Source organism: Mesoplodon mirus, assembly GCF_964341445.2.
Source record: "Mesoplodon mirus genome assembly, chromosome: 1".
NCBI lineage: Eukaryota > Metazoa > Chordata > Mammalia > Artiodactyla > Ziphiidae > Mesoplodon > Mesoplodon mirus.
The window spans coordinates 80,103,120-80,130,597 of NC_138976.1; the positions used below are offsets into that span (position 1 = coordinate 80,103,120).

Below are 27,478 nucleotides of genomic sequence, written 5' to 3' on the forward strand. Positions count from 1 at the left end.
GTAGTTTGATAGGGATTGCAATGAATCTGTAGATTGCTTTGGGTAGTATAATCATTTTCACAATGTTGGTTCTTCCAATCCAAGAACATGGGGTATCTCTCCATCTGTTTGTATCATCTTTAATTTCTTTCATCAGTGTATTATAGTTTTCTGCATACAGGTCTTTTGTCTCCTTAGGTAGGTTTATTCCTAGGTATTTTATTCTTTTTGTTGCAGTGGTAAATGGGAGTGTTTCCTTAACTTCTCTCTCAGATTTTTCATCATTAGTGTATAGGAATGCAAGAGACTTCTGTGCATTAATTTTGTATCCTGCTACTTTACCAAATTCATTGATTAGCTCTAGTAGTTTTCTGGTAGCATCTTTAGGATTCTCTATGATAGTATCATGTCGTCTGCAAACAGTGACCGTTTTACTTCTGTTCTGATTTGGATTCCTTTTATTTTTCTTTTCTGATTGCTATGGCTAAAACTTCCAAAACTATGTTGAATAATAGTGGTGAGAATGGGCAACCTTGTCTTGTTCCTCATCTTAGTGGACATGGTTTCAGTTTTTCGCCATTGAGAATGATGTTGGCTGTGGGTTTGTCATATATGGCCTTTATTATATTGAGGTAAGTTCCCTCTATGCCTACTTTCTGGAGGGTTTTTATCATAAATGGGTGTTGAATTTTGTTGAAAACTTTTTCTGCATCTATTATCATATGGTTTTTATCCTTCAATTTGTTAATATGGTGTATCACACTGATTGATTTGCATATATTGAGGAATCCTTGCATTCCTGGGATAAACCCCACTTGATCATGGTGTATGATCCTTTTAATATGCTGCTGGATTCTGTTTGCTAGTATTTTGTTGAGGATTTTTGCATCTGCGTTCATCAGTGATACTGGCCTGTAGTTTTCTTTTTTTGTGACATATTTGTCTGGTTTTGTATCAGGGTGTTGGTGGCCTCGTAGAATGAGTTTGGGAGTGTTCCTCCCTCTGCTATATTTTGGAAGAGTTTGAGAAGTAAGGGTGTTAGCTCTTCTCTAAATGTTTGATAGAATTTGCCTGTGAAGCCATCTGGTCCTGGGCTTTTGTTTGTTGGAAGATTTTTAATCACAGCTGCAATTTCAGTGCTTGTGATTGGTCTGTTTATATTTTCTATTTCTTCCTGGTTCAGTCTTGGAAAGTTGTGCTTTTCTAAGAAATTGTCCATTTCTTCCAGGTTGTCCAGTTTATTGGCATATAGTTGCTTGTAGTAATCTCTCATGATCCTTTGTATTTCTGCAGTGTCAGTTGTTACTTCTGCTTTTTCATTTCTAATCCTGTTGATTTGAGTTTTCTCCCTTTTTTTCTTGAAGAATCTGGCTAATGGTTTATCAATTTTGTTTATCTTCTCAAAGAACCAGGTTTTAGTTTTATTGATCTTTGCTATTGTTTCCTTCCTTTCTTTTCCATTTATTTCTGATCTGATCTTTATGATTTCTTTCCTTCTGCTAACTTTGGGGGTTTTTTGTTCTTCTAATTGCTTTAGATGTAAGGTTAGGTTGTTAAATATTTGAGATTTTTTTGTTTCCTGAGGTAGGACTGTATTGCTAAAAACTTCGCTCTTAGAACGGCTTTTGCTGCATCCCATAGGTTTTGGGTCGTCGTGTTTTCATTGTCATTTGTTTCTAGGTCTTTTTTTGTTTCCTCTTTGATTTATTCAGTGATCTCTTGGTTATTTAGTAGTGTATTGTTTAGCTTCCATGTGTTTGTATTTTTTACATTTTTTTCCTTGATATCTAGTCTTATAGCGTTGTGGTTGGAGAAAATACTTGATACTATTTCAATTTTCTTAAATTTACCAAAGCTTAATTTGCGGCCCAGGATATGATCTATCCTGGAGAATGTTCCATGAGCACTTGAGAAGAAAATGTATTCTGGTTTTTTTGGATGGAATGTCATATAAATATCAATTAAGTCCATCTTGTTCAATGTGTCATTTAAAGCTTGTGTTTCCTTGTTTATTTTCATTTTGGATGAATTGTCCATTGGTGAAAGTGAGGTGTTACAGTCCCCTACTATTATTGTGTTACTGTTGATTTCCCCTTTTATGGCTGTTAGCATTTGCCTTAAGTGTTGAGGTGCTCCTCTGTTGGGTACATAAATATTTACAATCGCTGTATCTTCTTCTTGGATTGATCCCTTGTTTATTATATAGTGTTCTTCCTTGTCTCTTGTAATAGACTTTAGTTTAAAGTCTCTTTTGTCTGATATGAGAATTGCTACTCCAGCTTTCTTTTGATTTCCATTTGCATGGAATATCTTTTTCCATCCCCTCACTTTCAGTGTGTATGTGTTCCTAGGTCTGAAGTGGGTCTCTCGTAGACAGCATATATACGAGTCTTGTTTTTGTATCCATTCAGCCAGTCTGTGTCTTTTGGTTGGAGCATTTAATCCATTTACATTTAAGGTAATTATCGATATGTATGTTCCTATTACCATTTTTCTTAATTGTTTTGGGTTTGTTATTGTAGGTCTTTTCCTTCTCTTGTGTTTCCTGCCTACAGAGGTTCCTTTAGCATTTGTTGTAAAGCTGGTTTGGTGGTGCTGAACTCTTAGCTTCTGCTTGTCTCTAAAGGTTTTAATTTCTGTGTCAAATCTGAATGAGATCCTTGCTGGGTAGAGTAATCTTGGTTGTAGGTTTTCCCCTTTCATCACTTTAAATATGTCCTGCCAGTCCCTTCTGGCTTGCAGAGTTTCTGCTGAAAAATCAGCTGTTAAGCTTATGGGTTTCCCTTGTATATTATTTGTTGCTTTTCCCTTGCTGTTTTTAATATTTTTTCTTTGTATTTAATTTTTGATAGTTTGATTAATTTGTGTCTTGGCATGTTTCTCTTTGGATTTATCCTGTATGGGACTGTCTGCACTTCCTGGACTTGATTATTTCCTTTCCCATATTAGGGAAGTTTTCAACTATAATCTCTTCAAATATTTTCTCAGTTCCTTTCTCTTTCTCTGGGACCCCTAGAATTCAAATGTTGGTGCATTTAGTGTTGTCCCAGAGGTCTCTGAGACTGTCCTCGATTCTTATCATTCTTTTTTCTTTACTCTGCTCTGTGGTAGTTATTTCCACTGTTTCATCTTCCAGGTCACTTATCCGTTCTTCTGCCTCAGTTATTCTGCTATTGATTCCTTCTAGAGAATTTTTAATTTAATTTATTGTGTTGTTCATCATTGTGTATTTGCTCTTTAGTTCTTCTAGTTCCTTGTTAAATGTTTCTTGTACTTTCTCCATTCTATTTCCAAGATTTTGGATCATCTTTACTATCATTACTCTGAATTCTTTTTCAGGTAGACTGCCTATTTCCTCTTCATTTCTTTGGTCTCGTGGGTTTTTACTTTGCTCCTTCATCTGCTGCGTATTTCTCTGTCTTCTCATTTTGCTTAACTTACTGTATTTGGGGTCTCCTTTTCTCAGGCTACAGGTTCATAGTTCTTGTTGTTTTTGATGTCTGCCCCCAGTGGGTAAGGTTTGTTCTGTGGTTTGTGTAGGCTTCCTGGTGGAGGGCACTGGTGCCTGTGTTCTGGTGGATGAGGCTGCATCTTGTCTTTCTGGTGGGCAGGACTGTGTCCGGTGGTGTGTTTTGGGTTGTCTGTGACCTTATTATGATTTTAGGCAGCCTCTCTGCTGATGGGTGGGGTTGTGTTCCTTTCTTGCTACTTGTTTGGCATAGGGTGTCCAGCACTGGAGCTTGCTGGTTGTTGAATGGAGCTGGGTCTTAGCGGTGAGATGGTGATCTCTGGGAGAGCTCTTGCTGATTGATTATTATATGAGGCCAGGAGGTCTCTGGTGGTCCAATGTCCTGAACTCGGCTCTCCCACCTCAGAGACTCAGGCCTGACACCCGGCTGGAGCACCAGACCCTGTCAGCCACACGGCTGGAGTGCCTTCAGAGTTAGAGAAGCTGGCCTGCAGTGGCTCTCTTTCTGCGCTGCACATTAGAATCACCTGCTTCTTCCTTGTTTTGCCCCAAAGGCAGTGTTCCACAGAGAAAAATAGTCCCCTTGAAAATAGTCACAGCTCTGAGATGGCTTTTTTTTTTTTTTACTTTGTGCTTAGTCAGGTTTCACTTGCTCACAGGGGGTCATGTGCAGAGGCCTCGCACCCGGTTTTTCCTACTGGGGTTTCTAGTTTGGAATCTGGATCCTTTTCAGTTATTATAATTTCATGACAATAATGGTATTAAAGAAACATTTGTATTTTGAATATATTTGTATATTTGAAGGTATTTGGCTATAAGAAGCCATAATATAGCTACCACTTATTGAACACACTTGCTGTGTGCTAGATGGCATGGGATTAATACATCATTTTTGTTTAATTATCAAAACAACTATTATGAGAGCCAGATGCTATTAATATTACCATGTTGTTTATGGGGCAGTGAGGCTTAAGGGAGGCTAAATGGTTTACCTAAAAACTCATGGCTAGTAATTAGTAGACAGAGTTTGGATTCCATCCCAGGACTTTCTGACTTCTGGAGTCTGGGCTCTTGATCACAATGCTACATGGATTCTCTTAATTATAAGAAAATGTGTTTTATTACTTTGTTCCTCTTATCATGTTTTTCTATGTATAAAATAAACTAGTTCTTCTTACTTTAATAACAATTCTTTTTGAGACAGTTTTTCTTTAAAAATTAACTATTGCCATTTATAAATTGATCCATTTATGAGAGTAAATGTGATACTAAATGTAACATACTGAGGTTTTTTGAAGAAAGGTGCTGGATTATTTGAAGTTGATACCATTAGTTATTTACATATTACTTATTCTTTTACTTTTTTATTAGAGTGAGTTTCTGGGCATAGGGCTCAGACCCATTCATCCAGTCATTCTTCTTGTATTATACACCTCTTGAAATCTTTAAATTACTATATTAAATTAAATTTTTTTTTTTTTTTTTTTTTTTTTTTGCGGTACGTGGGCTTCTCACTGTTGTGGCCTCTCCCATTGCGGAGCACAGGCTCCGGATGTGCAGGCCCAGCGGCCATGGCTCATGGGCCCAGCCGCTCTGCAGCACGTGGGACCTTCCTGGACCGGGGCACGAACCCGTGTCCCCTGCATCGGCAGGCGGACTCTCAACCACTACGCCACCAGGGAAGCCCTAAATTAAATTTTTTATTTTTGTTAACACTTTCCTCTGAAGATTTCAAGGTTCTATGTTAAGAACTTTCAGGCAATGGGAAACATTTGTTAATAGTCAGTACTTTCTTTTTTAGGCAAAAGACCATTTCTTTTTCATTAATAAAAGTAGATTTTGGGATGTTCAGTTGATGCCAGCTTAGGTGAGACAGTGATTGTTAGCCATAGAAGCCAACTCCTATGAGTAGAGTTAGGTCTTTTGGGCCATAGTTTAGCATTTTGACTTGGGATACTGGATTGTTGGTGACAAATAATGCTTCCCCTTTACGCTTCCTGCCTAACTCTGTTATTGGAATAGCCATCAGTGTATCCATTTCCGGGACCAAGTTCCAGCCAGGCTAATGTACACAACAGAGAGAAATACCTTTTAAATGGATGGATTACGTGTCTTATCTCAAGACCTTTTTCAGGTTTAAATTCAAAATATTTTCACTGTAACTCTTTGATATGGAATGCAAGACTAAAGAAATTCACATGTGGAAATGTAAACAGACATTGATTAATCAAGGTAGCATCCTTTATGTAAATATATAAATAAGTTTCGGCACTGAAATGTACAACTAACACATTTTTCTCCTCTGTGGGTTTAGCCATAATTTTGGTAATATATATATTTACGAAAGAAAAAAGTCTGTGTTTAGAAAAAAATAAAAACAGATTTTTGCCATTGAGAAATAAATTTATATTTCTAGATTTTGCCAACCACTGTTGGCTGTGAATTTGCTTTTCTAAATGCACAAAATATTCTTTTTTCTTCTTATTATTATTTTTCATTTTAGGCTATTATCCAGAAGTTCCTCTATCTAGGTAGGTATATATGTCTCTATGCTAAATAAAATCTTTCTTTGTCTCTTGGGTATGCTCTCTGCATTTATTGTACCATATGTTAAGCCTTATGTGTGATCATTTGCTTTGATTCATTATATTTTTTAACATTCCTTGGCATTGAGCCCATTTATGGCACAATCTTTAAAGGCACTATTTGAAATGAATACGCTCCTCTAGAACACAGTCATAAATCCTAAACTGAGGAATGGCAGGCCAAGGAGAAGAGATGATCCTGTACCTTCTTCCTACACTCGTTCTGTGACCCCAAGTCTGCCCTAGCACATTGTATTTGTGATTGTGGTGGAGTCTTGCCACACATGCTTTTTAACATACTCACGTTCAATTCTATTCACTGAGAGAGAGAAATAAATAGTGCAGAAGATTATACTCTTCCTCCCACTCCATTGAGTGAGCTCTGAGTTCTGAGTGAATTTGGGGTGGGAGAGACACATGTGGTATTTCTTTAAAAAGCTCAGTTCTTGCAGGCCCTTCATCTCACCATACTGCGTATGATTCTGGGGTGTAAAGATAAGTATTTCTTTTACACTTGGGGCTGGAAAAGGAAACCACTCACTTCAGCTGAAAGAACGGTGATTGGGGGTTGATTCAATTTTATGTGAATTCTGCTTTAGGCGTGTATTTCAGACTCTAATCCTCAGATTAGGTACAGCGTCTTCTTTTGGTCATATCTACCTGTTCAGATTATAAACAATGATTCCTTGATTTTTCTTTCAGGAGATGACCGAAATATTGAAGAGGTGTATGTGGGTGGAAAGCAGGTGGTTCCCTTTTCAAGCTCAGTGTAAGACCCTCTGCATCTAAGAGTTCTCCTGGCGTAACACAGTTCTGTGTTTTCTTGTGCCCAGGTGGAGTTAGGAAGTCAAAAACCAGTACCTTGTTCTTGGGATGACTATCTCCTTCTGTGTCTAGTTGCAGTATTCACTTGACAAATCATTCAAAGGAAGTTGCACTAATTCTTAACTCTCTGGTGGGGAGGATTAAAAATTTCGCCTTTTTGAGCTGTTTAGATTTACTTTAAAGCTCAAACATAAGGGAATGTTATTACTGGTGGTGTTCTTATTATGAGATTTAAATAAAATCTATTTCACATTTGGACATGTGGAGAGAAAAGATATTCTTATAAGGTTAGATATTTTGAGCTAGTAAATGTGAAAATTAGAAAACAGAAAATGAAACAATGAGTATATTTTTGAGGGAGAAAAAATTAGACTATGAACACGCGTTGGAAAATGACTTCAGATTGTGTATGAAAATTATATACTGAGCATACTAATTTAAAAAAGAGAACTTGTTGAATTTTAAAATGTGCTTCTCGACTGACCTTGTGTTCTGGAAATATGCACTTAATGGAATTTGCATTTTAGAGATATGTTATTGTTGTGCTTTGCCTTCTTTGGGGATGAAATGTCAGAAATTGAATGCCACATACTTTCTTAATATAGTTCTGTGCTTCAAAGTGTTTGACAGAAGTTGGGTATTAAAGATTTAAAGTTTCTTAGGAATATTATTCATATAACTACATGGCATAAATAGCTATACTTTTGTGTACTTTAAAATCACCTTAATGTATAATTGTGTGATGCTATTATTGCTTCATTTTTATTAGAAGAGAAACAAATTTCATACTCCACTGTTGTGTAGATTGGAGTCTTTCATATATTGGGGCAAGTGCTGGGCATCCAGGAGCTGTCAGTACTAAAAGGAAGGGTTTCATTGCAATGACCCGTTCTCCCAAAGAACTATTCCATAGTTGCTGGAAATTTCATACTCAGATATCAATCTGTTAGAACTTTAAATGAAGGGCAAATCCTACTAGATAAATATTATTAAAAATCTTTAAACCTTGCATATTGAAAGTACTCTATTTTTCAATTTTATCTTGTCTTTTTCATTCCTAATAATTTTCAGGACATTAGAATTTTAGGATAATGAGAAATATTTAGATGTCCCACTACTGTTTATATATTAATAGGACTTAATCTGTACTAGACATCTAGAAACATTAAAGAAAGCAAAGAGTGTTTTTATGCTTCCTAATAGTGTGCTTTCCCATAACCTGGAATTAAAAACAAATTATGACTTCATGATAAATCCTTAAGAAATATTGATATGAATATTATTTAAATATTATGGTTTTCTCAGTTAACTCCAAATCCTATAAACCAACAAGGAAAAGGAGTAGTTTTCTTAATATATCATAACACTCATACCTAGGTCTTAAGGCTTAGTGCTTAGGGCTGACTCCTTATTATCACCTTATAGTAAAGAACTTTATGTAATATAGCTAACTCCATATCTGCAGAATGAAGAAGAAAATTTGTTCTCTGGTACTATAAATTTTATTCTTATATACTCATGCTAATTCAGCAGTAATTTGCTCAGTCTCTGGCCCCTCACCCCTGGAGAAACACTTCTAGACTTGGGTATACCCTACACCTAAAAATAGAACAAATATTTGGTCTTATTTAAAAAGCAGAAACAAAAAATAGAGTTTGTGTTGTGAGGTATTAAGTAATTCAGTAAACCCAGTTTCCAGTCTCAGTCTCTGTATTTCTAGAATTCCTAGTTCCTGAGCCATGTCAAAGATGCCCCACCAAATTTCTTTCCATTTCTGTATAGTGCCGGTAGGTATTTTCTGCTCTATCCCCCAGTCCCTGCCAAAGGAACTTGGTTACCTAGTTTCTAACCCACATGAGTGGGCTTAGGAATCTGGAATGACATGTGCAAGATCCAGTAATAGGCAGAAGCTGTTCTTAGGCTTTGCAAGATCCTACACTTTTACCTTCCGTAAGGGTGTACATTTTGATGTTGAACATCAACTTTCATTTAGATTTAGGGCTTACAAGCAGTAAATATAAATAAGTGTGGCATCAGAAGCAGGAATAATGGCCATATACAACCAATCTGTCAAATATTAAGTTTAGCCCTGATAATATGTTAAGACCTGAATATCTTTTCTAGTACGAATAGAATGTGTTGAAATGTTTACATGTACTTTGATCTCCCTGCATTACTTATAACTTATGTGTTTTATTTCCCAGAGTGCAGTGTTGCTGAATGTTGCACATGCTTTTTGCGGTACTGCAGGCATTAGCCATACACGTGCCCAGATGTTCTGCACTTTGAAATGTTGCCTTTGCTTAATGTGGGTTGACTTTCTGAATTGCGGGAAGGCAGTATTCCAAGCCAATCCTATTTGTCACTTTATGTTTGAATATTTTGCTCTCTGACAGGAAAGGAAGAATTAAAACATCTTCTCAGCCCCCTCACCCTACTCTGCACTATTTGCTTCAGGTTTCGTGACATTTTTAATGGAATACACTTTAACAGGTAAAAACATATTCAATAGTAGTGACTATCATACATTTTAAATTATTTTTGCAACCAGAACACAAAAGCAGGCTAATCAGCCAACATTAATTTAATTTTCAAAAAAGACTAAAATGTAGGATTAGAACAGGAAAGGTTGTCCTAGTAATTGTAAACTGAGACCAAGGAAACTCTGTCCCCTTACTTATTCTCCCAGCTTCTTCTGATTTAATTGTCAAAGGTTTTAGAATCCAAGAGAATATCTTGGAATAAGCTTCCTTCATGCTAGGAGGAGGTCTTTCTAAATTAATATTATGAGCATTGAACCCCATTGCATCTCTTTTAATTTTTGTGAGAATTCTGCACGGTCAAGAAAGGAAGGCAGTGGGGAAACACTCCTGTTATGCTTAGCTGATTTGAAGTGCACCCTTGAATATCCCTGTTGGCAGCTACAGTTGAGATCTCAGAAGGGAAACAATGGCTGTGAGATCCAGCAATGTATTTTGAATCTTCATTCCCTTCCAGACTCTTCCTATTTTTAATTTTTTCACCTCAGAACCAGACATATGGAAAGCTTTAAAGACAAGCTGGAAGGCACATTGTATCAATTCTACATGTGTGCTATACATGGAAGATATCCCGAGTTGGATGCTCCTGTAGCCTGCTGGACAGAGGTGATGATGCCGGAAGCAATCACATGCTTTTTTTTTTTCTTTTCTTTTAAAGAGTGTTCTGAGTTATTAAAAGGTAGACTACAAAATATGTTACGGGCAATGTCTTGAAGAAATTTTTAAACTGGTGGATTTTTTTGAATTTTTAAGTTTTTTTTTTTCTTTGCAATTTCAGATCTACTTAGCCACTTTAGGTATGACTTTGGACCCTGACACTTTTTTAATGTCTCTAAAGCATGGAAAGAAGTGCAGAAATGAACAGACACGTATTAGAAACCCTGGCATTGGTCCCATGCATGTTTTCACACCCAGTCCCTCCTTCCTTTCCCTCCTACAGTCCTGAGTGTGAGAGATCAAGAGGGTGAGGAGTTAATCTGTAAATCTGGTACAAATTGAGTGAAATGCAAAAGTTGAACAGGCCAATGGTGAAACTAAATGTAAATTCCAAGATGGTTTCCACAGTCCACCGGATTCAAGTGACTTGAGTAACAGCCATTATGTGGCAGTGATTGATGTGTTCACTTCCTACTCAAAAGCCTGTCAGAAAGCATTCTTTATTGAAAACCACCTTACATTGTGTTAAACTTCTGATCGCTGCTCTTAAGAATATATATACATATGTATTCATGGGAACATTTTTTCTCAATATTTGTATGATTTGCTTATTGTTCCTGTGCTGAGCTCCTTTGTGCTTCAGACAAAAATAAACGAGATTTTGTGTTTATGTGTTTTTGTTGTTGTGAGTTCTATCAATCTGATAGAAGGGGGATTAATCTTAAAGTGGTTTCTCCTTTTAACGTGAATTTTAAGATTGAAGAGGGTCAAGTGTCTGGTGATGGATGGAAACTAAAATTTTTGGTGGTGAGCATGCTGTAGTGTATACAGAAGTAGAAATATAATGTTGTACACATGAAACATATAATGTTATAAACCAATGCTATCTCAATAAGAAAAAAAGAAATATCATAAGACTGGAAAAAATAGAATATTTAGCTGTGGGCCAACATGTATCTTCTATCCTATAATAGTCACTATACACAACTTTTAAAAATTAAGCTATAGCTATAATGTTCAGCTCTTTAGAATCAGATTACTGTTGCCTTTGATTTAAGCAGAGTTGATATTTCTTATTTTTTAAGCCACAACCCAGAGTGAGACATGCACTTTAACATCAAGAATTAGTTCACACATACACATGTGCATGAGCATTTAAAACAAACGTCTCACAAAATGATATTTTCCCTATCTGTGATACCCTGGGCTATTTCTCATTCTGTTCTATTCTCTATAATTTTTTAAATGCTGATAGCGAATTTCCCACTTGATTTCTTGAACCTCTAATGGGTTATCACCAGCAGTGAGGAAGCAGTTTCCAGTGTCATTTGAGCTGTATACTTTAAGTCTCCATGACTTCATTCTGTGATTTGGCCATGACATGAGGGCCTGCCTTAGAATCATGAGGATTAAATAAAATAATACATAGCCAGCACTTAAGATAGCAGCTGGGGGGCTTCCCTGGTGGCGCAGTGGTTGAGAATCTGCCTGCCAATGCGGGGGATGTGGGTTCGTGCCCTGGTCCGGGAGGATCCCACATGCCGCTGAGCGGCTGGGCCCGTGAGCCATGGCCGCTGGGCCTGTGCGTCTGGAGCCTGTGCTCTGCAATGGGAGAGGCCACAACAGTGAGATGCCCGTGAACCGCAAAAAAAAAAACAACAAAAAAAACCAAACAGATAGCAGCTGGAACAAAGTGAGTGCTCACTGTATGGTAGTTATTATTTTTAAAATGAATACAAACTGAACAGAAATAAAAATAATTTAAAATGTGTTTTTCTCAGTTTAGTTTTTAGAATTGAAATCAAGTGGTGTTAAGGATCTCTCTGTACATAAAAATATTCTGTAAGGATTAAATCTGATTTTTTCTGGCACTATTCAGCACTATGTTCATTATTTTTTATTTATAACAAGAAGCCTATGAGAGTAGTAGATTTGGTCTATAAATTCTCCCTCAATGTTCTGAGCAACTTACTAAGCATCTTTTTTTTTTCTCCTAAGGAACAACTTAGTCAAAATACCCAGAAGAGAATGTTCATGTGCACTGTGTATAGCAATAAAGTCTGCCTAATTTAATTTGCACATTGTAGGCCAGAGTTCTGTAATGGGTACTTAACAGACAAAAACAAATTACTCCATGGTACTCAATTCAGGATTTAAATAAAATTATACATGAAATATATATAACTGCCATTTAGACATGAAATATATATAACTGCCAGTAGCAAAAAGGGCCTGTAGTAGGGTATTTTAAGACTCCATGAAAAGGCACTCAAAGGAACTGGGCCCACAAGCAGTTAGTTGTCACTAACAAGGAGTAGGGTTATTTTTTCAAACCCTGTTTTTAAATGGGATAAGTGAAATATTCTCTGTTCTTTGAAATGACAGAACATTATTTTAAAGTATAATTAACTTTTTTTCACTAATTCAGACTCATCTCCTTTTACCATCAAGGCTGCCTACACTATCATTGTAAAGTTACATTACATTAAATTTGTCATACTCCTTGAATTTTTTCATGCTTCTATATTAGTAAGATCTATATTTCAGCCTGGAAAGAGAGAGAGAGGTGGCTAAAAAAGCATTCTCTAGGGCTTCCCTGATGGCACAGTGGTTTGGAGTCCTCCTGCCGAGGCAGGGGGCACGGGTTCATGCCCTGGTCCGGGAGGATCCCACGTGCCTCAGAGCGGCTGGGCCTGTGGGCCATGGCCACTGGGCCTGTGCGTCCGGAGCCTGTGCTCCATGGCAGGAGGGGCCACGGCAGTGAGAGGCCCGTGTACTGCAAAAAAAAAAAAAAAGAAAAGCATTCTCTATGGCAAAAACTTTGTAGAGAAATTTTTCAGTGGTAACTCAGAAAAAATAAAACATTTTTGCCCCAAGGTAAAAAGTGCTAAAATATGAACAGATATCATGGAACTTCTCAAGTCACTGGGGCCCTCCCCAATTGCCTAGATTCTGCTCACCCTGTAGGGAATTAAACAAACATTTGTTTCCCTATTTGTAGAAAGAAAGCTCAAAGTCATAGCAGTAAAATCTAACATAAGAGAAATAAAGGCCCTAGAAAGATTACCATTTATTCAGATGATAAGAGGTTCTCATGCACTTGATTAAAAACCTAAACTTGAAGCTTCACTGTGAAGTTAATTTCTGTCCTTTTAATCCTGGATAGTCTCCACATCACACTTTTGTTTTACTGCTGTCAAATAAAGCCACGATCCATAAATGAGTAAACCAAGGAAGAATTTTACTCTTGATTTTTTTCATGACTAAATTTGCTTCCTGGAGCACTTGAGAGACCTTAAAGAGCTTTGATGTTTTCTTTCTCTTTCTGCAAGAGTTGATTCCATCCACACCTGAGCTGGGGAATAAATGCAGAGATGTCTTTGTGCTTGGAAAGCACTTTGAAAACACTGACTGAAGCACATGAACAGATAAAGACATGAGAGGCTTTTGTTATTTCAAAGGATAACTTAAGAGGCTCAGAAAAAGCAGCACACATACTTCTTTCAATTCATGAACACTTTCCTCCTGGCTGAACTATGAAAGATGAATCAGGCTTTGAAAATTATGTATTCTGGATTAATTCATATAACCACAACAAACCCTTCAGTATCACAAACATGTCCCAGCCTGGTGCAATGGCACAGTATGCACTCAGTAAAATCTCATGGCAAAGTTTTCGTAGTGTGCATGTAAAAGAGAAGCTATGGAGTTTGGGTTGTTTGTGGTTGCTGTTTTAAGCTCAGTGATAGATCTGTTGATGTCCAGGACAATTGCACAATCTCTTTTGAGTGGATTATTTACTGTAACTTATAGAGGGAAAAAGACACCATTATGAAAAAAACCTATACAATATCTTCATGTTCCCTATAAAATTAATGCCCAGGTAAGAAACAAGTCAACATAAATGCATATACAACCTTCATTTAATGTCATTTGTGGTACTGTAGACCATTTAACATGGCATAATTGATTCTAAAGGAAATCAGAATTGGCTCACCTCCTCTCATGAGCACACCAAAATCACAACTACTGAACAACCATCAATAAAAAAAGACTGGAACCTACTAAAAAAAGATATTCTACATCCAAAGACATAAAGAAGAAACCACAGGAGACGCAATATGATCAAATCCCATACCACCCGGGTGGGTGACCCACAAACTGGGGAATAATTATATTGCAGAATATCTCCCACAGGACTGACAGCTCTGAGTCCCACATTAGGATCCCCAGCCGAGGGGTCCAGCATTGGGAGGAGGAGCCCCCAGAGCATTTGGCTTTGAAGGCCAGTGGGGCTTGATTATAGGAGCTCCACAGGACTGGGGGAAACAGAGACTCCACTCAAGGAGGGTGCACACAAGGTCTCGTGCACATCAGGACCCAGAGCAAAAGCAGTTACTTCATAGGAGCCTGGGCCAGACTTATCTGCTGGTCTTGCAGGGCCTGCTGGGGAGGTGGGGTCGGGGGGCGGCCGTGGATCTCTCTGGGGTCATAAAATATGGTGGTGGAAATAGCAGGGAGTGCACATCTACTTGAACTCTTCCTAGAGGCAGACATACTGCTTGGATCTTTAGCAACAAGACCTGGCCTCATGCAATGGCCTGTAGGCTCCAGTGCTGGGACGCCTCAGGCCAAACAATCAACAGGACAGGAACACAGACCCACCCATCAGCAGACAGGCTGCCTAACACTAAAGACAGTCATCAAATCACAAGAGAACAAAAGAGGAAAGGGAAAAAATGACCTACAGAAACAAACAGCAATAAGAACATACATATCAATAATTACCTTAAACATAAACGGATTAAATGCTCCAATGAAAAGACACAGACTGGCTGAATAGATACAAGAACAAGACCCATATATATACTGTCTACAAGAAACCCACTTCAGAGCTAGGGACACATACAGACTGAAAGTGAGGGGATGGAAAAGGTATTCCATGCAAATGGAAACCAAAAGAAAGCTGGAATAGCAATACACATATCAGACAAAATAGACTTTAAACACTGTTAACAAAAGACAAAGAAGGACATTACATAATGATCAAGGAATCAATCTAAGAAGAAGATATAACAATTGTAATTATACACGCACCCAACATAGGAGCACCTCAATACATAAGGCAAATGCTAACAGCCATAAAAGGAGAAACTGAGAGTAAGACAATAATAGTGAGGGACTTTAACACCCCACTTTCAAAATGGACAGATCATCCAGACAGAATATCAATAAGGAAACACAGGCCTCAAATGACACATTAGATCAGATGGACTTAATTGATATTTACAGAGCATTCCATCCAAAAACAGCAGAATACACATTCTTTTCAATTGCACATGGAACACTCTCCAGGACAAATCACAGGCTGGGCCACAAAACAAGTCTTGGTAATTTAAGAAAATTGAAATCATATCAAGCATATTTTCCAAACACAACAGTATGAAATTAGAAATCAACTACAAGAAAAAAACACTGTAAACACACACACACAGAGAAACGTGGAGGCTAAAGAACATGCTACTAAACAACCAGTGAATCATTGAAGAAATCAAAGAGAAAATCAAAAAATACCTAGAGACAAATGAAAATGAAAACAGGACAATCCAAAACCTACGGGATGCAGCAAAATCAGTTCTAAGAGGAAAGTTTATAGTAATACAAGCTTGCCTCAGGAAACAAGAAAAATCTCAAATAAATGACCTAACCTTACATCTAAAGAACAAACAAAACCCAAAGTTAGTAGAAAGAAATAATAAAAAATCAGAGCAGAAATAAATGAAATAGAGATGAAGAAAACAAGAGAAAAGATCAATGAAACTAAAATCTGGGTCTTTGAAAAGATAAACAAAATTGATAAACCTCTAGCCAGACTCATCAAGAAAAAAAAGGGAGAGGGCCCAAATCAATAAAATTAGAAATGAAAAAAAGTTACAACCAACACCACAGAAATACAAAGGACCGTAAGAGACTACTACAAGTAACTATATGCCAATAAAATGGACAACCTAGAAGAAATGGACAAATTCTTAGAAAGGTACAATCTCCCAAGACTGAACCAGGAAGAAACAGAAAATATGAATAGACCAATCACAAGTACTGAAATTGAGTCTGTGATTTAAAAACTCCCAACAAAAGTCCAGGACCAGAGGCTTCACAGGTGAATGCTACCAAACATTTAAGAAGAGTTAACACCTATCATTCTGAAACTATTCCAAAAAATTGCAGAGGAAGGAACACTTGCGAACTCATTCTATGAGGCCATCATCACTTTGATGCCAAAACCTGACAAAGATACCACAAAAAAAGAAAAATACAGGCCAATATCAGTGATGAATATAGACGCAAAAATCCTCAACAAAATACTCGCAAATCGAATCCAAGAATACATTAAAAGGATCATACACCATGATCAAGTGGGATTTATCTCAGGGTTGCGAGAATTTTTCAATATCCACAGATCAATCAGTGTGATACACCACATTAACAAATTAAAGAATAAAAACCAGGGCTTCCCTGGTGGCGCAGTGGTTGAGAGTCCGCCTGCCGATGCAGGGGACACGGGTTCCTGCCCCGGTCCTGGAGGATCCCACACGCTGCGGAGCGGCTGGGCCCGTGAGCCATGGCCGCTGAGCCTACGCGTCTGGAGCCTGTGCTTCGCAACGGGAAAGGCCACAACGGTGAGAGGCCCGCATACAGCAAAAAAAAAAAAAGAATAAAAACCATAAGATCATCTCAATAGATGCAGAAAAAGCCACTGATAAAATTTCACATCCATTTATGATAAAAACTCTCTAGAGTGGGAACAGAGGGAACATACCTCAACATAATAAAGGCCATATATGACAAACCTACAGCCAACATCGTTCTCAATGGTGAAAAGCTGAAAGCATTTCCTCTAAGATCAGGAACAAGACAAGGACATCCACTCTCACCAGTTTTATTCAACATAGTTTTGGAAGTCCTAGCTACAGCAATCAGAGAAGAAAAAGGAATAAAAGGAATCCAAATTGGAAAAGAAGACATAAAACTGTCACTATTTGCAGATGACATGACACTATACAGAGAAAATCCTAAAGATGCTACCAGAAAACTACTAGAGCTCATCAATGAATTTGGTAAGGTTGCAGGATACAAAATTAATATGCAGAAATCTGTTGCATTTCTATATACTAACAATGAAAGATCAGAAAGAGAAATTAAGGAAATAATCCCATTTACCACTGCATCAAAAAGAATAAAATACCTCTGAATAAATCTCCCTAAGGAGCCACTTTGAAAACTACACAATGCTGAGGAAGAAATCGAAGATGACACAAACAGATGGAAAGATATACCGTGTTCTTGGATTGGAAGAGTCAATACTGTCAAAATGACTATACTACCCAAAACAATCTACAGATTTAATGCAATCCCTGTCAAACTGCCAAAGACATTTTTCACAGAACTAGAACAAAAAAATTTTTAATGTGTATGGAGACACAAACGACCCTAAGTAGCCAAAGCAATCCTGAGAAAGAAAAACAGAGCTGGAGGAATCAGGCTCCCTGACTTCAGACTATACTACAATGCTGTAGCCATCAAAACAGTATGGTGCTGGCACAAAAACAAATACCGATCAATGGAACAGGATAGAAAGCCCAGAAATAAACCCACACCCCCACCGTAAATTAATGTATGACAAAGGTGGCAAGAATACAGAATGGAGAAAAGACAGCCTCTTCAATAAGTGTTGCTGGGAAAACTGGACAGCTACATGTAAAAGAATGAAATTAGAACACTCTCTAACCCCATGCACAAAAATAAACTCAAAATGGATTAAAGACCTCAATGTAAGGCCAGATACTATAAAACTCTCAGAGGAAAACATAGGCAGAACACTCTTTGACATAAATTGCAGCAATATCTTTTTGGATCCACCTCCTAGAGTAATGAAAATAAAAACAAAAATAAACAAATAGGACCTAATAAAATGTAAAAGCTTTTGCACAGCAAAGGAAGCCAAAAACAAAATGAAAAGACAACCCACAGAATAGGAGAAAATATTTGCAAATGGTGCAACTGACAAAGGATTAATTTCCCAAATATGCAAACAGCGCATGCAGCTCAATATCAAAAATAAATAAATAAACAACCCAATCAAAAAATAGGCAGAAGACCTAAATAGACATTTCTCCAAAGAAGATATACAGATTGCCAAAAAGCTCATGAAAAGATGCTCAACATCATTAATTATTAGAGAAATGCAAATCAAAACTGCAATGAGGTATCACCTCACACTGGTCAGAATCGCCATCATTAAAAAGTCTACAAACAATAAATGCTGGAGAGGGTGCAGAGAAAAGGGAACCCTCCTACACTGTTGGTGGGAATGTAAATTGGTACAGCCACTACGTAGAACAGAATGAAGGTTCCTTAAAAAACTAAAAATACAAAAAAAAAAAAAAACCCAAAACTAAAAATACAGCTGGGCGTATATCCAGAGAAAACCATAATTTGAAAGGATGCATGCACCCTGATGTTCATTGCAGCACTATTTACAATAGCCAGGACATGGAAACAACCTAAATGCCCATCGACAGATGAACGGATAAAGAAGGTGTACATATATACAATGGAATATTACTCAGCCATTACAAAGAATGAAATAATGCCATTTGCAGCAACATGGATGGACCTAGAGATTATCATACTAAGTGAAGTAAAACAAAGAAAGACAAATATCATATGATATTGCTTATATGTGGAATCTAAAGAGATGGTATTAATGGACTGACTTACACAACAGTAACAGACTCCCAGACTTCGATAACAAACTTATTGTTACCAAAGGAGAAAGGTGTGTGTGTATGGGGGGAATAAATTAGCAGTTTGGGATTACAAGATACACAACCCTATATATAAAATAGATAATCAACAAGGACCTACTGTATAGCACAGGGAACTCCACTCAATATTCTGTAATAACCTATATGGGAAAAGAATCTGAAAAAGAATCATTGTATGCATATGTATAACTGAGCCACTTTGCTGTACACCTGAAACTAACAACATTGTAAATCAACTATACCCCAATATAAAATAAAAATTCAATTAAAAAAAATAAGTGAATGGTGGCACATTCCTCCCAAAGAAGGACCTGCTCCCTCTGCAGAGGCAGCCACACTTTGATTCCATGGATTGGAGACTAACTGCAGGACAACCTTGGGAGCCATGAGCTGAATATGGCAGGGTCATGTGACAGAATGAGCCTGGGTCACAAGTCAGCAGTGGAAGAGAGTGTCCCCAGTCTGGGAGTACATGGATTGAAAGAGGACGAACTGGCCCCACAGAAAATCCATGAAGTGTTAAGACACTGCCATTCAGATAGTGAAATCCAGATCTGTTAGTTTATACCTTGGCTGAGTCCTTTCAGTGCTCTCCCCTCTGCGCTACTGGACAGACCAGACACCAAGCAGGGGCAGCAGGAGGGGGGCCTCCAGGCGAGAAAGAGCCCTGTGACCTTTGCAGGCAGGATCAGGCTTCCCTGCTGCTGAAGGAAACTTAAACTTAGGAGAATGAGTCGAGTCCTCTACCACAGCGTGCATTACTCCCTGACCTGCTCATGGGCAGAGAATAGGTAGTGGCATGGCACTGCTTTGATCTCCTAGTCTTCCTGGCACCGGGTCAGAGTGGTCAGAGCTCAGGCTGGTTTCCTCTGACTGCAATCAGTGTTTCCACTTGCCCAATGCACTGGATACATAATTAAACTTTCTGTTTGTGCAGAATCATGAGCAGAGCCAAGTTAGAGACACTGTTTTATAGAACCCAACCCCCAGCCTACTGATGATCTGTCTTGTTTGCCAGGCACTTGTTTGGATTAGCAGGGAGACACTCCACAGGGTTCCTTGTGGTCAGTTGTGGCCCACAGGTATTGGCAACTGGAGAACGAGTGGTGGTCCCTTTGGAGTCATGGAAGGCCTGATGACGGCCACAAAAATGTCTGCCCAGCCTGTTCTGGAGGTGCTGTTCAGTGCTCTGGTGATGGTATATGAATGCTTGAGCCAAGGCCCGGGTCTCTGTGGGTCTCTGGAAGATTCTGGTATATGCTATCCTGATTGTTGTTATAAAAAAAGAGTCAACATACTTTAAGGAGCTAGTAAAAAGAGCTAACAAAAGATTTTTTGCTCGTGTTGAAGAATGTTGTAACGTCCATGAGAGGATCAGACTGATTCCACAAACCGATGGAGCCCTCAAGTCACCTGGAGAGGAGGCCAGTCCTCTGAATCACACACTGAATTTGGCAGCATTTAGTAAATATCCAAACAGGTTCACGTCTTTATTTGAGGACACTGTAGACCTTCTCCAAAAAGAACAGAAAAGCGAACCCCCTAAACTTCCATTTCATGGAGTAATGATGGCTGGACTTCAAGGACAGACAAAACCACTTGAAGATGCATTAAAATCCTGTCGCTCCCTGGTGACTGATGCCAAAAACATCTTAAAAGCATCTCAGAAGAATGCAGAGCAATTTCGGAGGGAAATCATGGATGGTCTGGATAAAAATACTAATTTTCAGGAAGGCCTGTAACTGCTTTTCCAAAGAGCTGCCAGGTGGAAGGAAAGAGTGCAAGAATTGAAGGAACAGGAAAAAAATATATATGAGGACTCGAATACATGAATGAAACAAGTTTTAAACGATAAGGAGAGCCAGTCAAAATATCTAAAACTACACACAGAAAGCATTTTATGTTGGCAACTTGATATTAGACTAAAACAGTAAATCAGAAAATGGAGATCACCTAGACTATGAATCAGTTGATTTGAAGAAACTCATTGATGCTATTTACTTAAAAAGGCTTGAAAGACAAAGTCAAGGACACATTTTTGAATTCTGTGAAGATAATCAATTGAATAAAGAGCACATGGTCAAATTAAAAGTCATCAGCTTGAGGAAGCAAATTTACAGCTTAAAAATTCACACCTTCGAAATGAAATCTAAAAGCTTCAGCTGAAACTTCAAATACTCCTTGAACTACCCCAAGAACGTAATGTAACTTCACAGAAAATCAACTGAGGAGGGAGTTTAACACTTAATAGAGAAGAAACTTCCCAAAGTGAATGAAAACATCAGCTATCTACATCAGAAGTGTGACTCCTACAGGCAGACAGCAGCAGACTTGGAGAACGAATCAAAAAGAACCATTTCCTTCCATCAAAGATGGATTATTAATCATGAGGAAAAAAAGCACAAGGAGGTTGGTTGGTAGCTCTGTCGACTGAGAGAAAGTTCAATGAGCTAAGCAAAGAATATGGTCACAAGGGACAAAAATTGGCTGATGCCGAGTTTAGATCCCAGCTTTTGCCCAGTGGCTCCCCCACTGTTCCACATGCAGCCCTGGACAGAGGCCTGAGAGGGTCAGAGAATCCCCTGGACCATCAGGTCCCTGAAAAGGAGAATTAAGCTGTGAGGACTCAGGGATCTGGGTCACCTGCAGATTTGATTCAGGTTTGCAGCAGGTGATCCCCAAATATCTACAACCACAATCTGACTGTTTCCTCTCTTTGAGAAGAATTTTGATTTACCTTTTTAGTTTAACTGCTGTTAATTTAATTAATGCTACATTTGTTCTTACTGCCGAAAACAGTGTTTTCCAAATATAGACAGTTTAAATATAATTCTTATGGATACTGTATTCCCACTTCAATTTTATTTCCCCTAGAATCAGATGGTGTAAGTATTTTATTTTGATTGAAATTAAAAGTCCACTATACTAAACCATAATTGAGGGAGGTCTGACATCACTGGATGAAGACATTTGAAACAATAAAGATCACTTCTATATGCTATGAGTTTTTAATAAATATAAAAGTTACTTAATATTTATTTCAATAAGTTTTAATTGGTTTTAAAAACAATGAAAAAAAACCCCACAAAATACCTAAATAACAACACCCCCAGCTAAACTTAGCAATATTTTTATTAGTTTAATCCTAAATTTACTGGTTATTTTAGGGGAGTTAACATTTTGCAACCATTTGTTTCTCTTGTAACTTTTCTAACTTTTCCTAGCCTTTATTTTGCTTAAGGTATTCTTTGCTGTTTAAATACTTCTAAATTTTATGCAGTCAAAAAAGTCTTCATTTACGAAAAAAAAAATTGCATGTGCTCTCCTGCCAGCAGGCAGTCATTGTTGAACTGTCCCTTACAAAAGATGACAGTCCTTTCCTCCACACAGGATGCTCTACTGTGATACCCCATCCCCACCATCACAGATGATTGGCCAAGTATTTGTATTTGATCCAACCTATACCAATCCAATGATCTCTCCCTAGAATTAGAATTCAAGACCTAAATAAGCTAAGTGGGTTTGTCACTGGAACCATAATGGCATTATATTCAGAGGCTGAGTATATATTCCCATTTGGGAACGGATGTTTAAAGCCATCAATGAGCCAGATGAGTAAGCAGGTTCAGCCTGTAGAGAGAAGCAGAGCAGGGCAGACCTGTGCAGAGAAGCAAAGACAAGAGACCACATGGCCCCAGAAGACAGCAGCTGTGTTGGCCCCTTGATATCTTTTTTTCAACCTCAATTAAGGCTCCCAAAACGCCTGTGTACACTTCCTTGTCATTGTATTAAATCCTCTTTGGCTTTTTTTTTTTTTTGGTAATCACACAACTTTTTTTTTTTTTTTTGGCATAAACAAGAAGCATTTATTTCTTACAGTTCTGGACACTGGAAGTCCAAGATCAGAGTGCCATCACAGTCGGGTTCTGGTGAGAACCCTTCTGAGTTACAGACAGTTAATTTCTCATTGTATCTTTTTTTAACATCTTTATTGGAGTATAATTGCTTTACGATGGTGTGTTAGTTTCTCCTGTATAACAAAGTGAATCACCTATACGTATACATATATCCCCATATCTCCTCCCTCTTGCGTCTCCCTCCCACCCTCCCTATCCCACCCATCTAGGTGGTCACAAAGCACCAAGCTGATCTCCCTGTGCTATGCGGCTGCTTCCCACTAGCTATCTGTTTTACATTTGGTAGTATATATATGTGCATGTCACTCTCTCACTTCGTCCCAGCTTACCCTTCCCCCTCCCCGTGTCCTCAAGTCCATTCTCTACGTCTGCATCTTTATTCCTGTCCTACACCTAGGTTCATCAGAACTTTTTTTTTTTTTTAGATTCCATATATATGTGTTAGAATAGGGTATTTGTTTTTCCCTTTCTGACTTACATCACTCTGTATGACAGACGCTAGGTCCATCCACCTCACTACAAATAACTCAATTTCGTTTCTTTTTATGGTTGAGTAATATTCATTGTATATATGTGCCACATCTTCTTTATCCATTCATCTGTCGATGGACACTTAGGTTGCTTCCATGTCCTGGCTATTGTAAACAGAGCTGCAACGAACAATGTGGTACATGATTCTTTTTGAATTATGGTTTTCTCAGGGTATATGCCCAGTAGTGGGATTGCTGGGTCATATGGTAGTTCTACTTTTAGGTTTTTAAGGAACCGCCATACTGTTCTCCACAGTGGCTGTATCAATTTACATTCCCACCAACAGTGCAAGAGGGTTCCCTTTTCTCCACACCCTCTCCAGCATTTATTGTTTGTAGATTTTTTGATGATGGCCATTCTGACTGGTGTGAGGGGATACTTCATTGTAGTTTTGATTTGCATTTCTCTAGTGATTAGTGATGTTGAGTATCCTTTCATGTGTTTGTTGGCAAACTGTATATCTTCTTTGGAAAAATGTCTATTTAGATCTTCTGCCCATTTTTGGATTGGGTTGTTGTATCTTTACACAGCACAAAAAGCAAGAGAGTTCTTTGGGGTCCTTTTTTTTTTTTTAAAGAGTATTAATTCCATTCATGAGGTTGGCACCCTCATGACCCCTAATCATCTCCCAAAGGCCCCACCTCCTAATACCATCACACTGGAGAGTAGGATTTCAACATATGAAATTTGAGGAATGCAAAATTTCAGTCAATAACAATATGGTTGATCAGTCTGACTCAAAATATCAACTTTTTGTGGTAAATGATTACAAGGTAGCTCAAAAGTCCAGCTTTAGTATAAAAGAAGATCTAACACTGTAGCCCAGAGGTTATCTCTTTTCAATCATTTTTTTTGAATTTTATTTTATTTATTTACTTTTTATACAGCAGGTTCTTATTAGTCATCTGTTTTATACATATTAGTGTATATATACAACTCTTGAATAAAGACCTGCCTGCCATTACAATGGGCTTTTTAAATTCCTTCTGAGGCAACTGTTATGCTGGCACACATTTCTTAAGGCCAGTGAGGGGGTTGAGGGGTGGGGGTGGGGTGTAATCAGGGGTTTCTTCTGCCATTTTGGCAAGTTAGAGTTAACAGTCTTCACTGTTAAGGTGAAATAAGCTTCTGTTACCACAGTCAGTCGGTCTGATTACCCTATTAGTATTCTTTATGTTTCCACCTATGAAATAAGCCTCTGCACTTAAATAGCTGCCACCTCTTGCCTACTTCTCAGTTACACAACAATAGTAGCTGAATATCTCTTAACAGTTTATAAGGGGAGGGAACAAGTGACTTATGCAGTGGACTCTGCAGTCCTTGATAGGGTGGCACCAGTTGCCCAGAGGTAGGACACCCCAACCAGATATACTCCCCGCTCTGAGGAGGAACAGATTTTTCTGACTTCCTCTCCTACTTTTCTTTTAAAAGTGAAAAGTAAAACTAATATTGAGTTAACAGCAATAGCAAACAGTGTTTGCTTTGCCGGGAAGGAAGAAATTTTCCTCTACTGTTCTGGCTGGTCTAGGAATTAAATTGATATGAGAGAGATTAACAGGAGAAAATCAAACAAAAATTCAATAACACGTATACATGGGAGAGAGCCAGAAAAACTGAGTAACTCACCAAAATGCAAGAATACATACGATTATTTCAAAGTGAATGAAACTGGCTTTTTGGTACAAGATGTAAATTGGTATTTTTCGAGTACAAGTTGAGACTGCAAGTGATCCAGGAAGATGGAGATACTGTTTAAGCAGTGTACCATCTAGTGGCCAAAGCTTGAACAGATTGCTCTGTGAAACAATCAAGGTCTCCCTCCAAAAGGGCCAAGGTGCAGAGGAAAAAAGAGGCTAAATTAATTTTATCGTGATACCCAGAAGAATAGAAATTCATAATTTTAATAAAGGCTTAAAACAATAAAAGAAAATTTAGAGTATTATTTTTCTAGTAGGAAGTTAGACTTTCTTTTTTCCTATACAAAGAAATTAATAAATAATTTCTTAGGTTGAACCCAGACTCTATAATAGACCATGCATAAAGAAAATTATATTCTTTTTTTTTTTTTTTTTTTTTTGCGGTATGCGAGACTCTCACTGCTGTGGCCTCTCCCGCTGCAGAGCACAGGCTTCTGATGCGCAGGCTCAGCGGCCATGACTCACGGGCCCAGCCGCTCTGTGGCATGTGGGATCTTCCTGGACCAGGGCACGAACCCGTGTCCCCTGCATCAGCAGGCAGACTCTCAACCACTGCGCCACCAGGGAAGCCGAAAATTATATTCTTGATGCAAACAAATATCATTTACTTACTGTCCTTAATGAAGACAATTTCACAAGGAAAAAAAAGGAAACAAAATCATGATATCCCAAATTGCTTGCCTGAATCACTTTAGTACTTAGAAGATAAAAGGCAAAGATTTGTCCATCAAAAGGAATCTTCCTTGTGGAAATACTGCAAAATGATGAACTTCCATGGTCATCTTGAAGTTGGCTTAGGAAGTAAGGATGTAGTAAAAACTGTTTTACACATTCACGATAATAAAATTCAAAAACACTGCCTAGAATTTGCTCAATTATTTTAGATACACGATTCAAACCATAACGTTTCTCCTAGCTTATGCAAACCAACTACCAGTTAAAGACATCAGCCTTTCAGGCAGGATTACACAGTCAAATGAAATAATGATCAGGGAAATGGGGAAATGGTGCTATAAGGCTCCCAAGAAGGATGTTAAGAATCAAGTCTTAGAAACTTAGAATCTCAGATTTGGAAGGAAACTTTAAAGATCATCTTGTCTGAGCTAAGGACATTGGTCCACCAGAGACCTCCCGGCTCCACGTAATATCAAACAGCAAAAGCTCTCCCAGAGATCTCCATCTCAATGCTAAGACCCAGCTCCACTCAACGACCAGCAAGCTACAGTGCTGGACACCCCACGCCAAACAACTGGCAAGACAGGAACACAACCCCACCCATTAGCAGAGAGGCTGCCTAAAATCATAATAAGGTCACAGACACCCCAAAACACACCACCAGATGCAGTCCTGCCCACCAGAAAGACAGGATCCAGCCTCATCCACCAAAACACAGGCACTAGTCCCCTCCACCAGGAAGCCTACACAACCCACTGAACGAACCTTAGCCACTGGGGGCAGACACCAAAAACAATGGGAACTACAAACCTGCAGCATGTGAAAAGGAGACCCCAAACACAGTAAGTGAGGCAAAATGGGAAGACAGAGAAGCACACAGAGATGAAGAAGCAAGGTAAAAACCCACCAGGCCAAACAAATGAAGAGAAAATAGGCAGGCTACCCGAAAAAGAATTCAGAGTAATGACAGTGAAGATGATCCAAAATCTTGGAAATCAAATGGAGAAACACAAGAAACGTTTAAAAAGTACCTAGAAGAACTAAAGAGCAAACAAACAATGATGAACAACAGAATAAATGAAATTTAAAATTCTCTAGAAGGAATCAATAGCAGAATAACTGAGGCAGAAGAACGGATCAGTGACCTGGAAGATAAAATAGTGGAAATAACCACTGTAGAGCAGAATAAAGAAAAAAGAATGAAAAGAACTGAGGACAGTCTCAGAGACCTCTGGGACAACATTAAATGCACCAACATTTGAATTATAGGGGTTCCAGAAGAAGAAGAGACAAAGAAAGGAACTGAGAAAATATTTGAAGAGATTATAGTTGAAAACTTCCCTAATATGTGAAAGGAAATAGTTAATCAAGTTCAGGAAGCACAGAGAGTCCCATACAGGATAAATTCAAGGAGAAACACGCCAAGACACATACTAATCAAACTGTCAAAAATTAAATACAAAGAAAACATATTAAAAGCAGCAAGGGAAAAACAACAAATAACATACAAGGAAATCCCCATAAGGTTAACAGCTGATCTTTCAGCAGAAACTCTGCAAGCCAGAAGGGAGTGGCAGCATATATTTAAAACGATGAAAGGCAAAACCCTACAACCAAGATTACTCTACCCAGCAAGGATCTCATTTAGATTCGATGAAGAAATTACAACCTTTATAGACAAGCAAAAGCTAAGAGAATTCAGCACCACCAAACCAGCTTTACAACAAATGCTAAAGGAACTTCTCTAGGCAGGAAAAACAAGAAAAGGAAAAGAC

General features: G+C 38.2%; 1 protein-coding gene and 1 long non-coding RNA gene across 4 annotated transcripts in view; one reads left to right on the forward strand and one right to left on the reverse strand.

The window, feature by feature from the left end:
* The window catches only part of GDA (guanine deaminase), a gene marked incomplete at both ends in the record, with an annotated part of 145,315 nt that extends 134,636 nt beyond the window's left edge, over window positions 1–10,679 (forward strand). Inside the window, 4 exons of one of the 3 annotated variants that reach the window (XM_082615577.1) lie at window positions 5,952–5,979; window positions 6,736–6,802; window positions 9,255–9,351; window positions 9,887–10,679. In XM_082615577.1, the coding sequence (XP_082471703.1) occupies window positions 5,952–5,979; window positions 6,736–6,802; window positions 9,255–9,324 (165 nt within the window). Of the gene's footprint in view, window positions 1–5,951; window positions 5,980–6,735; window positions 6,807–9,254 lie in introns of those variants that run through there. The other 2 variants (XM_082615576.1, XM_082615578.1) reach the window with 2 other exon arrangements.
* The window catches only part of LOC309801177, a 125,841-nt gene that overhangs the window by 46,804 nt on the left and 51,559 nt on the right, over window positions 1–27,478 (reverse strand). The window lies entirely within an intron of this gene.